The following is a 14,239-nucleotide window of genomic DNA, read 5'->3' on the forward strand; positions in this document are numbered from 1 at the left end:
TTTGGTTTGCACTTCTCATTTACAAGAGTGAATAAATAAAACATCAGCTCAGGAAGCTCTTGGAGTCTTGCCTCTCACTTGCTTTGTAAATTTGACCTAACGCAGGTTTCTGTGCAGAAGAACACTGCTGCATAACCGTGGTTTCCAGGTAAAAGTCATGCCATGAGGGCTAGTCCCACTTGGGGCATTCCTACTGCTACACTTCCCATTTAGTAATAGCCATCCCTGGGAAGGGAAACGAGTATTTCCTTGGAAATAAAAACTCTGCACTTTGCTATGTGATTGAAATTATTACGTGTTTTTATTTTGCTAATGCAAATTCCTACTTAAATCAAAGAGTGAGGTTTCAGGAGAAGATGAAGGAGGCCATGGTACTCAGAGGCATCAATCAGGTTAAAAAACCACACTTTATGTGTGTGGGGCCAGGAATGCCCAATTTCCATGAAGTACTCTGAAACTTCCTCACCCTTTTAAAGCCATGGGACAGAGACTTTTTACAGATGGCTGCACAGCACCGGGTGCAGGGCAATTTCCGCCCCCCCCCCGTGCCTTGGTGGCTCCTTCCCCACCAGTGTGGCCAGTAGGTAGACTAGAAATAGAAAGGTAGTTAAAATTGCTTCTTAGAAATTGTCAGGCTGTCAAAATCCTCACTTTGTGCTTTAATGTGTGCATCTGACGAGATACCAAAAAAAAGTGAAGAAAATGGGAATCTACCAAAGGAAGTTGGCTCGGACTCGGAACAGAGCAAGAAGTGAGGAGGGGTCAGGATTGCCGCCCCACACCTTGTCTCCTGCCCCCTGCACCTGCAGCCTGGCTGAGGCATGGGAGCTGTGGCACACAGAGCATCCTTCCCATGTCTCGTCTGTAGCTCTTCAGTAATCCAGGCACAAATCAGTTTGCAAGTCCGGATTTTTGAGGTACCAGTTAGAGGCACTGGAGCTTCATTGCTTTCTATTGACTGCCCTTAATTGTGTCATTTCTCCTTGGGCAGAAACCTATTCAGGGAATGCACAGCTCTGCGTGAGGCAAACTTTGGTCCTGGTTCATGTCACGACCTTCTAGCATGTGTCTATCTTAGTGTAACAAGACAAAAGTAGAGCTGTGTTTCTTGGAGGGCAGGGTTTCTCTAACCTAGAACATCGCCCTTTTCCTGCCATAATGCTCCCAGATTTGCTCTGAGTTTCACAGCCTCTAGCTGCCTCTGAAGTCAGCCCGAGTGGGAGGCTGTGGGATGCCAGACCACAACTACAGCTTGGGAAATCTTACTCAATTAGACTTACACCTTCCTCTGAAAAAAATAATAACTGGCACAGATGCCCTGGCAGATGATGTGGCTTTGAAGGAGGGAGAACTAAAATACCAAGTCCTGCTGGTGCTCATCAGTCGGGCTGGCCATAGGCTTTCCAAGTGAGCAGTCCTTTTGTTTTCCTGCTAGAAACCATTGATTTGACAAAGTAGGAAAGTTTTACACCGATGAAAAGATTTTATCCAAAACACGATCAAAAATCTACAGTCTTTGATATGGCTTTCTGGCTTCGTAGATCCACTGCGTACAGTATCAGGCTGAAATGATTTCCATCAGCTTTAGGAAAATGCAACGCTCTTAAGAGGGCACTTGAAATTCCTACAGTTAATGTTTCTGAGGAATTTCATCTTCTGGGATGTGTTGTTTTTTCATTCTGTGTTGGGATAAAAGAAAATTTTGAATCCTCAGAAGAAGTCATATGAAATAGAAATTCTGAGATTTTCAGAATCTGAAATTTCTCCTCTCCCTGTGAACCACTTGTATATCTCATAAGTAATAGATACACTAAGTTTATCACTCAAACTAAAACCTTAAAATCACGTTTCACTCTCATTTCTTTTATGTCTGATGGATCTTTGTACCCGTATTAGATAGAAAATCTCACATACTTGGTGTGTTATAAGTAGACCTAAGTAGTTATTTTTGATGTTCAGTATTCTTTAATAACAATCCAAATGACATATAATGACCGTGTTTGTATATTCTTTAAAAAAAAAAAAAAGGAAAACTTACCAGAACATAGATATTTCAGTGGAATTTTAAAACTAAATGTTTTGTTAAAGTTGCCATATTTTAACATGTCAAACGAATTACCAGTGAATGTGATTATAATGAAATGTTGCTCCTGTTGTTATGGCAACTAACTTTTAAAACCGCTGTGAAGGCTGACAAATTGCACAGCGCGGTTTTGGTTAGGCTTTTCTATAGTTTTCCATCATTTTACTTCTGAAGATTTTCAAACAGCTGGCACGAGTGGTGTTGTTGAGATCATTATGCTTGTCTCAAACCTTTAGCTATACCTTTATTTTGATCCACTGAGTAATGTATATTTTCCAGGCTGAATAAATTTCACTTCTACGTTATCAACCCTTCCAATAATTAGCGTGTGGCCGTGCCAACATTTTCCCAGCATCGTACCTCTCCCATGCTGTTGGCAGCAGCAGGGTAATGGAGGTGATGGTGTTGCATGTACGCAGTGTGTTGTAACAAGCTCAGCTCGCTACTGTGCAGTCTTTGTTGGGCAGCAGCAAAAAAATTTCGGCAATGCCAGTGCTTACTTCGGAACATGACTGCGGTGTCCGTGGGATTGTCTCATGGGTCCCAGCGTGGCTGGGGTCCCAGCCCGTTCAGGCCAGCTCCTGTTGGGAAGCTCCCGCACAACGCGCTGCTGAGCTGGTGGGTGACCAGCAAAGGCTGCTTTTTCATAGTGGTGGCGTTGAGTCAGCTCTGGAAACCAGCACATCAAGGACATGGCACCTGCCCTCACAGCTAGTGAAGTGTTGCCTGTCTCGTGTCACCAGGAGGGAAGACCAGCCGGTGAGGTGGCACCACCAGCAGGTTGTGACGGTGTGGAGAGGTCCATGGGCTCCAGCTCTACAGGCTGACTGTTTTAAAGCTGTCTTGCTGCCATGATCCCACACTGTGGGACTTGGACAAGCGGATGTGGGGTCGCTGAAAAGCCTGGGGCCCTTCAGAGCAGAGAGGGCAGGGCTGTGAGCAGGGCTCGCACAATCCTGAATGCGGTGGGTAAGGTGAAGGGTGAACCACCACCCGCCTTGTCCTGCCGCAGTGGGAGTACACGGTCGGGAGGAAAGGGGCTTCAGGCAGACACGGCAGTGCTGTACCGGTGTGTAGTGAAATTCAGCAATGTGTTGCCACAGGGGGCTGCAGCGTCAAGCAGTGTCAGCAGGTCCAAAACAGGGTTAGAGCGATTCCAGGGTCAGGGCACGGCTCGTGTGCTTAGGCACGGACCTGCAAGGGGCCAGTGACACAGTCTCATGCTCCCTGTTTTCTCAAGTGACTCTGTGGTGTAAATTGCACGTATGGGCCAGGGAGCAGAGGCCTGAGCTGAGCTCTAGCCACTGGAGCTATAGTTTTGCAGTTACCAGAGAGGATCAAGTTAGACTAGAGGCAGCAAATCCCAGCCATGTGAAAGCTGTATCACTTCTGCTCTGCATCCAATGCAGGTGTTGTCTGCAAAACTCCCCCAGGAGGAATCATTGGGATACAAGAAATGAGTAGTGTTTTGTTTTGTTTTGTTTTTCTTATTATTTTCTTTTTTGTACAGAGGGTGAGAATATATAGCATTGGGAAGGAATTAATAACAGAAATTATATAAACTTCGAGGCTTCCGGGTGTAAACCAACCTTAAAATTGCAGGCTTCAGGAAGAAGCATCCTGCCATACTTCCCTGTCTGTTATGTATTCTTGTGCCTAACTCTGAGTAATAGCTGCTTTATGGACAGGCTGTAGATCAAGACTGGAACAGATCCCGTAGGACAGTCCTGGAGGGTGCAGAGTGATGAACGACGTCTCTTCCCATCCAGCACTGCTTCTAGCCACACACCTGATGAGTTTCGCTGGCAAAAGGCGTCTTCCCAGGGTAACGCTGTGCAGCACAAGCACGCTAAAATTCATTCTTAGTTTAGTGGGTTTCATTACCATGGGGAAGCGAGGTGTTCGGTTAGTGCACATGGGTGCTGCTGGCTGTATCTGCTTGTTGCCTGTCGAGGTCAGGAGACAGCTGCCCAAATGCAGCACTGGTGTTTCACTTGCACAGCTCGTGGCATCACTGCTTCTGACTTGGGATGAAGTTTGGCGGTCCTACAGCCAGCAGTTGGCTTTTGGCACCGAGCCACGTCTCAGGATCCAAAGCAGCAAATATACCCAATAGTCTCCTTCACAGTACAACATAGTTCTGTGGCTACAGGAGGCTCCTGCAGTGGTGGTGAGAGCAGCTGACAGCAAAAGGGAGAGCCTTGGGGCAGCCTCTGGTGAGGGGGGGTCTGCCAGATGCATGGAGAGGTCATGCAAAGCTGAGGCCACCATGCCAGGACGTAGCGGACAAGACATCAGTTTCCTAACCCTTGTCCTTTTGTCACCCCTCAAGACGGCAGCTCAGGGTCCAAATTTAGCTGTCCACTTCGTGTCAGCAGCTGGCAAAAGGAGGTTTTTGCTGCATGCTCACAACTGTCTCCAGGAGTTAGGAGGGTCTCCAGCTGTTGTGAGCTCTGCCAAGGCTGTTGCTCAGTCTGAGCTCTCACAAGTGCAGATCAAAGGCAGACCCTTGACACTTGCACCCTTGGCTGCAGCTATAAAGCTGTTACTTCCCAGGAAAGATGGAGTTTTCTGTCTGACATGATGAGGGGATTGGTTTTCTCCCCAAGGTAGTGCTGTTCACATTTGCTTATGCCAAGGAGTAAAATGTGGTATCATGAACACAACTTCAAATACTTCAAAGGCTTGTGAAGTTGCAAGAATTTATATTCTTGCAACACAAGAAGATAAATTACCAACGCTTCCATCACATACATTACTTTTACCAGCTGTGCAATGTGCCTCTTTCCTTTAGCAAAAATTGATTTTCAGATATGCATAGGATGTGCTTTTATTTTACATACAATGAAAATGAGGGGATAAGCTAGCTAGAAGCAAAACCAGAATTTAGATTGGCTCTTTATAAGGTGACATTTCCTAAAACAACTTTTCTTCTCCCACCCTGTGCGTTACAGAGATTTTAAATCCTTGTCGACTTCTGAAACCACAGCTCCTGAAGGACAAAGGCTGATATATTCTTAGCAACTGTGTGAAGTATAGTAGTTTTAAAGACAATAAATGCAAGGTCATATTAGGGCAAAACAGTTAATTACCCACTTCATTATTGTCAAGGTTAATACAGTATTTGAGCGCAGAAGCTGTTTTTCATCTGCTCTTGGAAATGAGGCAAGGCAGCGGTTCTTGCAGACAGATCCATTATGGCTTATCACTGCAGGACAGAGCGCTACGGCAACGCCATGAAGGATGTCTGCTGTCACCAGCACCCAGAGCAAACGCCAAACCTGTCCGGAGAGCACTGGAAATGAACTGAGAGCTGCAGCCTCACAGTACCGGCTTTAATTCACAGAGATTGCGTCCCATTGATTTTAGTGGGTGACGGTAACGGCAGCATAAAACTCACCAGCACTCCTTTGTCTGGTGTAGCATTGATCCACCCCAATTGCACGACGCCTTGAAAACGTCTTTTAATGACCACGGGGTATTGACTGTAACGGATCCCATCTTCCCGGGGTGGAACCCAGCTAAAGCTGCGCCTGCTGTAGGATTTGATTTCTGTTTGTCATGCATGCCTGGGCACTGTACAGGTTTCCATTACATGATCTCGGTAGTCACAAACAAAGACCTCATAAATCTCAGTGGATCAACCTTTGCACACGATGCCTTGCTTTTAACCATCTAATTACCTGCCGCAGCTTCAAAAATTTTCCAAGTTTAAAAATCTGAAGAACAGTGAGGGGTAAAAAGAACAAAAAAAAAACACAAAACAACCATTTTCTATCTAAATTCAGATGAGGAAAAATGAGTTCCCTGTTGATGTGGAAACACGCGCTGTCTCTTTCAGTTTATAAAGCCTTTAAAATTGCAAAAACTAGTCACCAGTTCCTAAGGTATTAATACCAGGAAAATCTATGTTTACATCCCTTTTGATAGAGCCTGCTTTTTCTGTTAGGTTTTCTTTCAAGCTTTTTGTTTTGCTTTTCAGGCTAGAGCTCGAATTTTCCATCTTCTGTAATTGCTGCTGTTGTGTTTCAGTCCCAGGAGCTTTTCCCCCTGCTCACTAGTGCAGCACAGAGCCTGGCAGAGCAGTGATGGTACTCCCAAGTCCCTAAGGGAGCAATGTCAGCAATTTGGGCTGTCCCTTGTCCTTCCGCTGAAGTCACACCTTCAAACCTGGGTACTTCTGGCTAACATTAGGCTTTCAGGTTTGGAAATTTGGGCCATAATTATGGCAGTTTGTCAATCTCTGGCTTGTTTCTTCAGAGGAAAGCTGCAGGGTGCTGTGAGCCCCCAGAACACCTTCTCTGGAGCAAATGACTTCAGGAGGGTTAACAAGGCCCAGTGTAAGTGTCGTTCTGTAGAAACAGCTCCTTTGCCTTTATTTCCAATTTTTGATGCTCTGTGAGCTTTCTTACAGAGTAATTACCTTTATTACTCTTATAGAATAATACCTGCCTTGGGATTTTAATTTGTTTTTTAGGCCTAGTAAATTGTGAAGAATTAACTCTGCCCACCAGGGAGGCACCGTGTATCACATCTGTGTATAAACATCCTAACTTCTACTCAGAAAAATACTGGACAATATAGAGTACTTCGCAGGGTCTCTGTGAAACATGTCTGTAATTATCTGCTCTATGGACACTATAGTTCTTTTGATAACAATAGCATTAGGTGTTTTCTTAATAAAAAATAAAAAAAATCAAGCTTGAATAGGCTGTCTGATTTAGCAATAGGGGAATCTCATCATGATGTATTTCCTTTCATATAAGGGAAGTGCTAAATTTAAAAACAAGCTAAAGCAAATAAACATATTGAAGATGATGATGTTGGTGACAATAATAATAATAGTGAAGATAATAATAATAATAATAATAATAGCAATAGTAATAATAGAGCACTGACTGTTCTGTAGAAAACATCCATCACCTTAAGATCATGCTTCCTTTCTTATTTTTCAACAAATGACTTCTACATCCTAGTTTACAGTAATAATGTCAGTGGTGCGTTTTTAACACCAGCAGTGTCTGTGCTTCACTGGGGTGGTTGCAGATTTCAGGCAGAACTGCCGAGGCATTTTGATATAGATTTGCAGCATTCTTCAGGGGCAAGTACGTTTTATCCTCTGTTTGCACCGAAGGACTGTGCTTATACAGTGAAGCAGTGCCAAGGATTATCATCAGACACTGAAATTAAATACTCTGTGCTATTCAGCTGCTTGAGCCCCTCACCTGGGCCAGGTAGCATCCTCCTAAACCAGTCCTGGGCACAGTCAGCACCAGGCAGAGACTTTTCTCCAAGCCACTGATGTTGCTTCAGAGACTGAGAGCGTTCAGCATCACGGACCCAGGCCAGTGCCCACAAACCAGCTCAGCCATGGGGATTGGTCCCACCACCTCTAATTTCCTAGTAGAGAGGAGCCCGAAGCAAATAGAAACTTCAGCTGTCATTCTGGGAAGTCATTGTTCTCCAGTGGTTGTTCTCAAAGCGCTGGGAGAAAACAAGGGGTTTTAAATCTTCATCTCCTTAACTTCACCAGTCAGGATTAGGTAGCACTGAGGTCACGGCGATAGCAAAGACTTCTTCATAGACTGGAGATTTTGTGGCAGATGCTCTTTTTGGAAAACCAAAATTCCTACAAGACTATTTCACTATTACTAAAAAAAAACAAACAAAAAATAAATAAACACTTCTTTTTTTGTATCTTACCAAAGTGGAGGCTCCCATTTGCAGAAAATCCCTAAACTGCAGGGTTTTGTCATCGATGAATTCCCTAACACCTAAACCTTCAACTTCGTTCTTCTAAAATTCCTTCTGACATGGGCTCAGATAGCTGTTTGTGATTCTTCCAGCCCCCACATCCCATACACATCTGTATTTTTAAAAACTGCTTCAGCAGAGCATCTATTTGGAGGAGAGGAGGGAAAACTCCCCTTTCCAATAACCGCAGGGGCTGTTCTGCTCCCAGGGGCTCCCTCTGGCTCCAAGGTCCTTTTGTGCAGGCACAATGCAGGTTGCTCCGGGAAAGCTCTCCTTTCTGAAGGCTTGTCCCATGGAGATCATTACATTGGCATTTTTACTCCTTGGCATGGATTTACACCGGGGAAGCAAGGTGGCAGTTGGGTATTTCAATCTTGTTTTCAATTATAAGCATTTCATTGTTGAGTGTGCTGTTTTATTACGTGATAATTAAATATGAATGATCGCACATTCATCCTGCCAAAGTGGCTGTAGCCTAACAAAACCAATTCCTCTTGTCTCACTGAATGACTTCAGAGGTGAAAGGAGTGATCTATTTGCTGCTCCTGATTTTTTCTGTCCTATTGTTTCAGTATCGCTAGCTTCAAAATAGCAAACCAGGCAAGTAATTACGGGCATAAATCAGAGGAGGGATCAATGGGAGGTCAGCACTGCTTTGCTCATAGCCTGGCTTTTCTCAGCTGTCTTTTTCTGAACAACAGAAGTATATTGCTGTTATGTATGTATGTATGTAGAAGTATGTATGCTGTTAATTTCGTGGAGATGGCAAAGCAGGGCTTAAAGAGGGGTGGGGAAGAAAGGCAGACACCACAAAAGACAAAATTTGCCCCATCACATCTTCTGATTGCATTGCGAATCTCTCCTGGGTAGAAAATGAGCGAAGAGTAGGATGCTGCTCAAAGAGGGAGGTATTGCTAGTCCCGCACATGCCCTTTTTGTAGGACCATTCATGCTCCCCTGCCTCTGCTGGGGATAGTCAGGGCTCTAAAAAACAAGTCACTACTGTAGTGGTAAGTCAGCTGGCTGAAACACAAAGCCTTCCATGTAAGCTAAATGCAGTGTGATTAAAAGATGTGACTCGGACTGTGTTTGCCTTTCTGGCCATCAATGCAGCCACCTCTCCAGAGGAGCTCACTGTGAGCTGTGACCCGATTAAAGCAATTACCACCTTGGTTTTTACAGCAGAGCCCTTCCCCACGGCCTCCCATCCCTGTCCCTGGTCATCACATGTCATCAGCCTGCTTTGCATGGAAACATTTCCTTTTAGACCCCGGTCCTGCACAGCCCTCTTTCACAGACGTTTCTTTGTTTTATCCCTTCGGTGCTGCTCCCCCAGCTTTGGGTCAGGTTTTACAGGGATGTATTTCTGCTAACGCTGTCTCTGCCAGTGTCGCAGTGCAGGAAGGGCAGTGGCCAGGCTGGGCACCATGGCACGGGCAGCATGGGCAGGCTGCAGCTCACGGAGGACATCTCCTGGGGATGAACGGCCACAGGGACTTTGCTTAAAAACTAGGCGAGTTAAGGAAGGTACAACCTTCAGTACTTAGCTAAAGCGAATCAGAAAAGCAAATTTGTTTTCACTAGAACCACACTGATTTATGGCCCCGGCCCTTAATCTGTACATCTTATTCTTGCAGAGTGTTTATAAACATGACGCAGTGCTCAATGGGAGTCAGCTGCTGAAAAATGGATGCAATCGCTTGTTACAGTCTTCAGATGGTACTAGCTAAAAATAGTCGGGCTTTCTTGAGGGACGGCTGTAGCCAAGCACTGCTTGCTTCCCATCCCAACAGCTGCTTCAGTCCAAGTTGAGAAGTGCTGGGCAGGGGGCAGTTTGCAGTATCAGGACACAACCAGGGCCACCACCTCATGGCATCCATCATGTGGATGTCCCAAAGCCATGCTCATGCACAGGGATTTACCGTGTGTATTGTGAATAGGTAAGTATTATTTTTCCATCCTCCCCACATGTCTCTAATGCGAAGTCAATGAAGAAGCAATCCCTGGTGGTAATTCTGGCACACAGGAACGTACTGTTGTGTTAAAAAAAAAAAAAAAAAAGACCTGTTCATTATGCAACTTTCCACTCCAGCAGTTTGCTAAATATGTAGAAGTTAACACTGAATGAGATTTTTTAGCTTATCCATACTCGGCAAATCAGACTCTGCCTTCTAGCTTGCCTTGATGCAGACAACTGTATAACAGCAAATTTAGTCACAGCAACTTTTTAAAACACCAGTAGTGCTTTTAAATGTCTCTGCTATTCAGTGCTGAACACCCACCTCTTAAATTGAGCTTTTTAATAGTGTCTTGGGCTTGTATGCTGAATCTCAGCTTGTGGTGGCCACTGAATTTGACCCTTTTGTTTCTTCATTTCTGCATGTCCTGTTGTAAGTATTTTCTGGCAATGGTTTATTGTGAAGTATGTGACTGAAGAATGTGACACATCACTACATGTATTTCTGGGTGAATCACAGACTTCTTTTCTGTTGTTTTGTTGGTCAGATACTAAATGAAAGTCATTTAATCAAAGTAATTTTTTTATTCCCAGACTATCGTTAGAGGAAATAAGCCCCGAAAGGATACTTCAATCAATGGCCTGCTGGAAGAGTTCGACAACATCTCCGTGACACGATCCAACTCCCTGCGGAAGGAAAGCCCTCCCACCCACCACCAGGGCAATGCCAACCATGTGCCGAGGCACCAGGAGGAGAACGGTTACATCACGTATTCCCAGTACTCCAGCGAGTCAGACACGACAACAGACTATGGCATGGAAAAGTACAGAGACAAGACTCTGTACGGGGAAGAGTTTGACAGGTACTACAAAGGGGGCTATGCCGCCAAGCAGAACGGGCACATGATGAAGGTGACTTCCAGGGACATCTATTATTCAGAAGTGACGCCCCTGAAGTCAGACCTCTCCAGGTTCCTCCCAGATTACCAGGCACAGGTGGAGGCAAAGCCCAAACCGCTCGAATATGGAGGCCTAAAGCTGGAGTACCAGAGGATTCCCAGTGGATCCTCGCTGGACTACAGAGACCCCTTTCCTTACGCCCTGTCCCGAGCGTCGGTGCAGAGCGAGTGCCCCAAGGAGAGGCTGGAGTACAGCGACAGCGACTGGGGGCACAGCCCAGGCAAGGACGACTACGACAAGAGACCAAAGTCGTCCTACGTGGACCCGGCGAGCCCTCAGCCAGCGATGAGGCAGAGGTCCAGGTCGGGCTCTGGTCTGCAAGAGCCAGCCATGCCCTATGGGGCAAGCGCGTTTAAAGCACACCAGCAAGGACACTCCTACAGCTCCTACACCTACCCCCGCTTGTCCGAAACTGCAGCAGGCATCCCCAAGGTAACGTTAAGGGCCCTGGTGATGGTGCTACCAGGACAGGGAAATTCCAAAACAGGAATGCAAAAAATTGGGCGTGTGCAGAATATTAAGGGCACAAAGTACCAAATGCGGCTGGTGGCATCCCCAGGAGCTATGCAGCCATGAGATGGGTGTGGTGGGTGTGAAAACCCACCCACTTTTCTTGGGTATCTGAAAACAGACGTCATGGACCAGTGGTTTAAGATACTGCTCTTCCAAAGTTACTCAAAGAGCAGTTTAGAAGTGCCCAACTTTCATGGGTTTTACCTGGGATTTCCAAAAGCCCCAAGTTCTGTGGCAGTTCTTGTTGCACCAGGAGTTCATGTGCCAATGCAGATCTTGGCAGGAGCTGAAAAAACAGTCTGGTTTGAGTATCAGATTCTTTTTGCATTTGAACCGTTACTGCTGACATCTCTGTGCTGCTTAGAAAAGCGTTGCTGCTCTGTTGGGGAAGCGCAGCCACAAGCCCAGCATGTGTGTGAGGCAGAGGAGCTGCCTGCAGCTCACCCAGCAGTGCCAGCCCACACAGCCACAAGGCTGTAATGCTCTGTGTGCATTACAGGGTTTATTAACACTCTGCTGCTAATGAGAGCAGGGGCTTACCCCTCTCTGCTTCATTTTTTAAGCAGTGAAATAAAATTACAGTCTCTTCTCTCACCCAACACAGCTGTAGTTAACAACAATTAAAAAAGAAACAGGCTCAGGATGCAAAAGAGCAGCTCAGATGTGATACCTACCAGCAGCTCTTCTATAGATGCTGTGGCCTGCTCAGCCTCCTCTGAGTCACACGAGGAATATCATCCATGAGGCCACCTCGCCATACTTCCCGTAGCTCGCTGGTTTGTCCAGCTGAGGGAATAGCTCTTCGCTCACCCATCAGGCACATCGCTCCGATGATGACCCGCTTGGTTATTAGATGGAAAAGCCTTACTAGATGACGGATGCCTTATTAGATGACATCCAATATTCTGCAAGAGGGGGTTTTCCTTCAGTGTAGATTGCGCTGAGCATTACCGGGTTCCCTTAGCAACAGGCACCAAGATGAGAGCACATTTCCCAGGGCTGGAATGGCCCTGGTGTGCCGGGACATGCCAGATGTGCTGAGGTTGGCAGTCGTCAAGCGCCACCATCCCTTCTGCTGTTCAGTGGTGATGTGAACAGCACATTTTCGTACGGGCTGTGAGCGCTGAGAACCTGGTCCTGGGCAGCTTCAGCCCCAGAAGTCGTCCCACAGCCTGATACCAGAGGTGTGCACTTAGCCTTTGTCTACTTTGTAATGCCGAGGTGCAGAGTTCTCATCAGTGCCCTGTGGTAAAACGAAACAACACTTTTTTTTTTTTTTTTTTTTTTTTAAATATAGATTGCATTAAAGCACAAATTTGGGCTTTTGAGTTTGAGGGTAAATTATGGGGGGAGTAGAAAAGTGACCACATCTCCTCCTGTGCCTTTTCTGAGCTTGGGCTATGGTGAGAGGGCTGCGTGTGTGCAGTTACCTGTGTGCAGGAGTGAGGTGTTAAAGTACGAGTTCTGGAAGTTGTGAGGAAAGCCTGAGATGGGCTATCTGCCATTTCCTTCCTTTAAAGCAATCATTCTGTCAGAGTTCAGAAAGAAGAAGGACAAATCCACCGATAATTCAAAGATTCTCTTGTGCCTGCTGCTGCCAGTTCTACAGCATTCAGGAGGGCTGAAGGCTGAGATATATTTTACAGGGCTCTGAGCACTCCAGACAGCTTGAAAAATACCCCATTAAAATGCAGTAAAAACTTTTATAAAAAAAAGATGCCTCCATGCAAGATTCATTGTGAGCTGTTTCCCCCTTAGAGCATCAAAAACACTCCTACGGGCTCGGTACGTTGAAACTCGATGATTCACTGCTAAATGCAGCAGTTCCAGTCCCCAAACGCATCCACAGCTCCTGGGAGCGAACAACAGTTCCGTGCCTTGGCTGATTGTTGAGGAGGCTTCTTTTCAAGGGGGCATTAGTAAGATAATGATTCACTAAATGGGTTTACTAAATGAGAATCGGGGCTTGGATCAGATATTGTACAAATGAGATTGGCTTTAAAGAATATTTAAAAGGGGAAAAAATGTAAGCTCTGAAAAAGTCTGCAGGCACAAATGTATGGCTTCAAATTGCATTTAACAAAGGTTTTGGTGTGTAAATGAAGAGCAGACATAGTTCAGTGTTAGGTGCAGGTGATAGAAGGAGGATAAATCAAACAAGTGCCCTGATCCCTCAGGTTTCGGATGTCTTTCATCAGGAGGCTTCAGCAGCGCTGGGCTGGGCGCAGCCGTGTGGTGGGAACACAGGTGTACGAAGCTGAAGGCTCAGATTCGTTTCCCTCGCTGATCTCCCCCCCGTCCCTCGCCGCTTTCCTGTCCCCGCAGAATCGCTCCTGTATCATTTGGGTGCCGCTGGTGCCTGTGCTGGTGTTAACCCCGTCCCTTTTTGTTCAAGGGAGTCACCTCAGTGCTGCCACACAATCCCAAGCCCATCCCACCAAGTCTACGTACTGCACGAAGGTCTCCTCCTATTTCTGGGCAGTCTGTAGTGCAAGTTTTTCCTTTACCCTCCTCTTCAACCCAGGCCCTTTTGAACTGCAGCCTGTTATTTTGAAGCTCCTTTGCCATCACTTTTTTGCAGTGGTTCCCCGTGACCCTTTCCTGTCCTTCCTGCCAGGGGCCATGGTTCCTGCTCTCCCCGTCTTTGCCCCATAGTGCTGCACCAGGGCAGAGGTCTCGCTCTCACCTGGCCGCAGCTCAGCACTGCTGTTTCCCTGCTGTATTTTGCAGGCGCTATGCACCAGCAGGAAGTTTACAGCCCAGTGAAGGCAGAACCAGGCCTTTACTATCAGGAGCCCTCTCCTTTTTTCCCTATTTTTCCATTCATGTGCCAGGAGCTTTCCACAGACACTGCCATGAATGGAACAGGGAGTTTCTGAGATTTTCACTGGCAAAGCTCTGGAGAGTAACCTTGTCCCTTGCAATCTCCGTGTTATTTACAGCCCGTCCCTTCCACACCTTTTATTTCAGCA

General features: G+C 46.1%; 1 protein-coding gene across 8 annotated transcripts in view; it reads left to right on the forward strand.

Moving 5' to 3' along the window:
- PAK5 (p21 (RAC1) activated kinase 5) overlaps positions 1 to 14,239 on the forward strand; it is a 156,053-nt gene that overhangs the window by 125,673 nt on the left and 16,141 nt on the right. For all 8 annotated transcript variants that reach the window (XM_040553979.1, XM_040553980.1, XM_040553981.1 and 5 more), the window contains one exon: positions 10,389 to 11,186. In XM_040553979.1, coding sequence (XP_040409913.1) covers positions 10,389 to 11,186 — 798 coding nt within the window. The remainder of the gene's footprint in view (positions 1 to 10,388; positions 11,187 to 14,239) is intronic.

The sequence above is a fragment of the Cygnus olor genome, chromosome 3, assembly GCF_009769625.2.
Source record: "Cygnus olor isolate bCygOlo1 chromosome 3, bCygOlo1.pri.v2, whole genome shotgun sequence".
NCBI classification, from domain to species: domain Eukaryota; kingdom Metazoa; phylum Chordata; class Aves; order Anseriformes; family Anatidae; genus Cygnus; species Cygnus olor.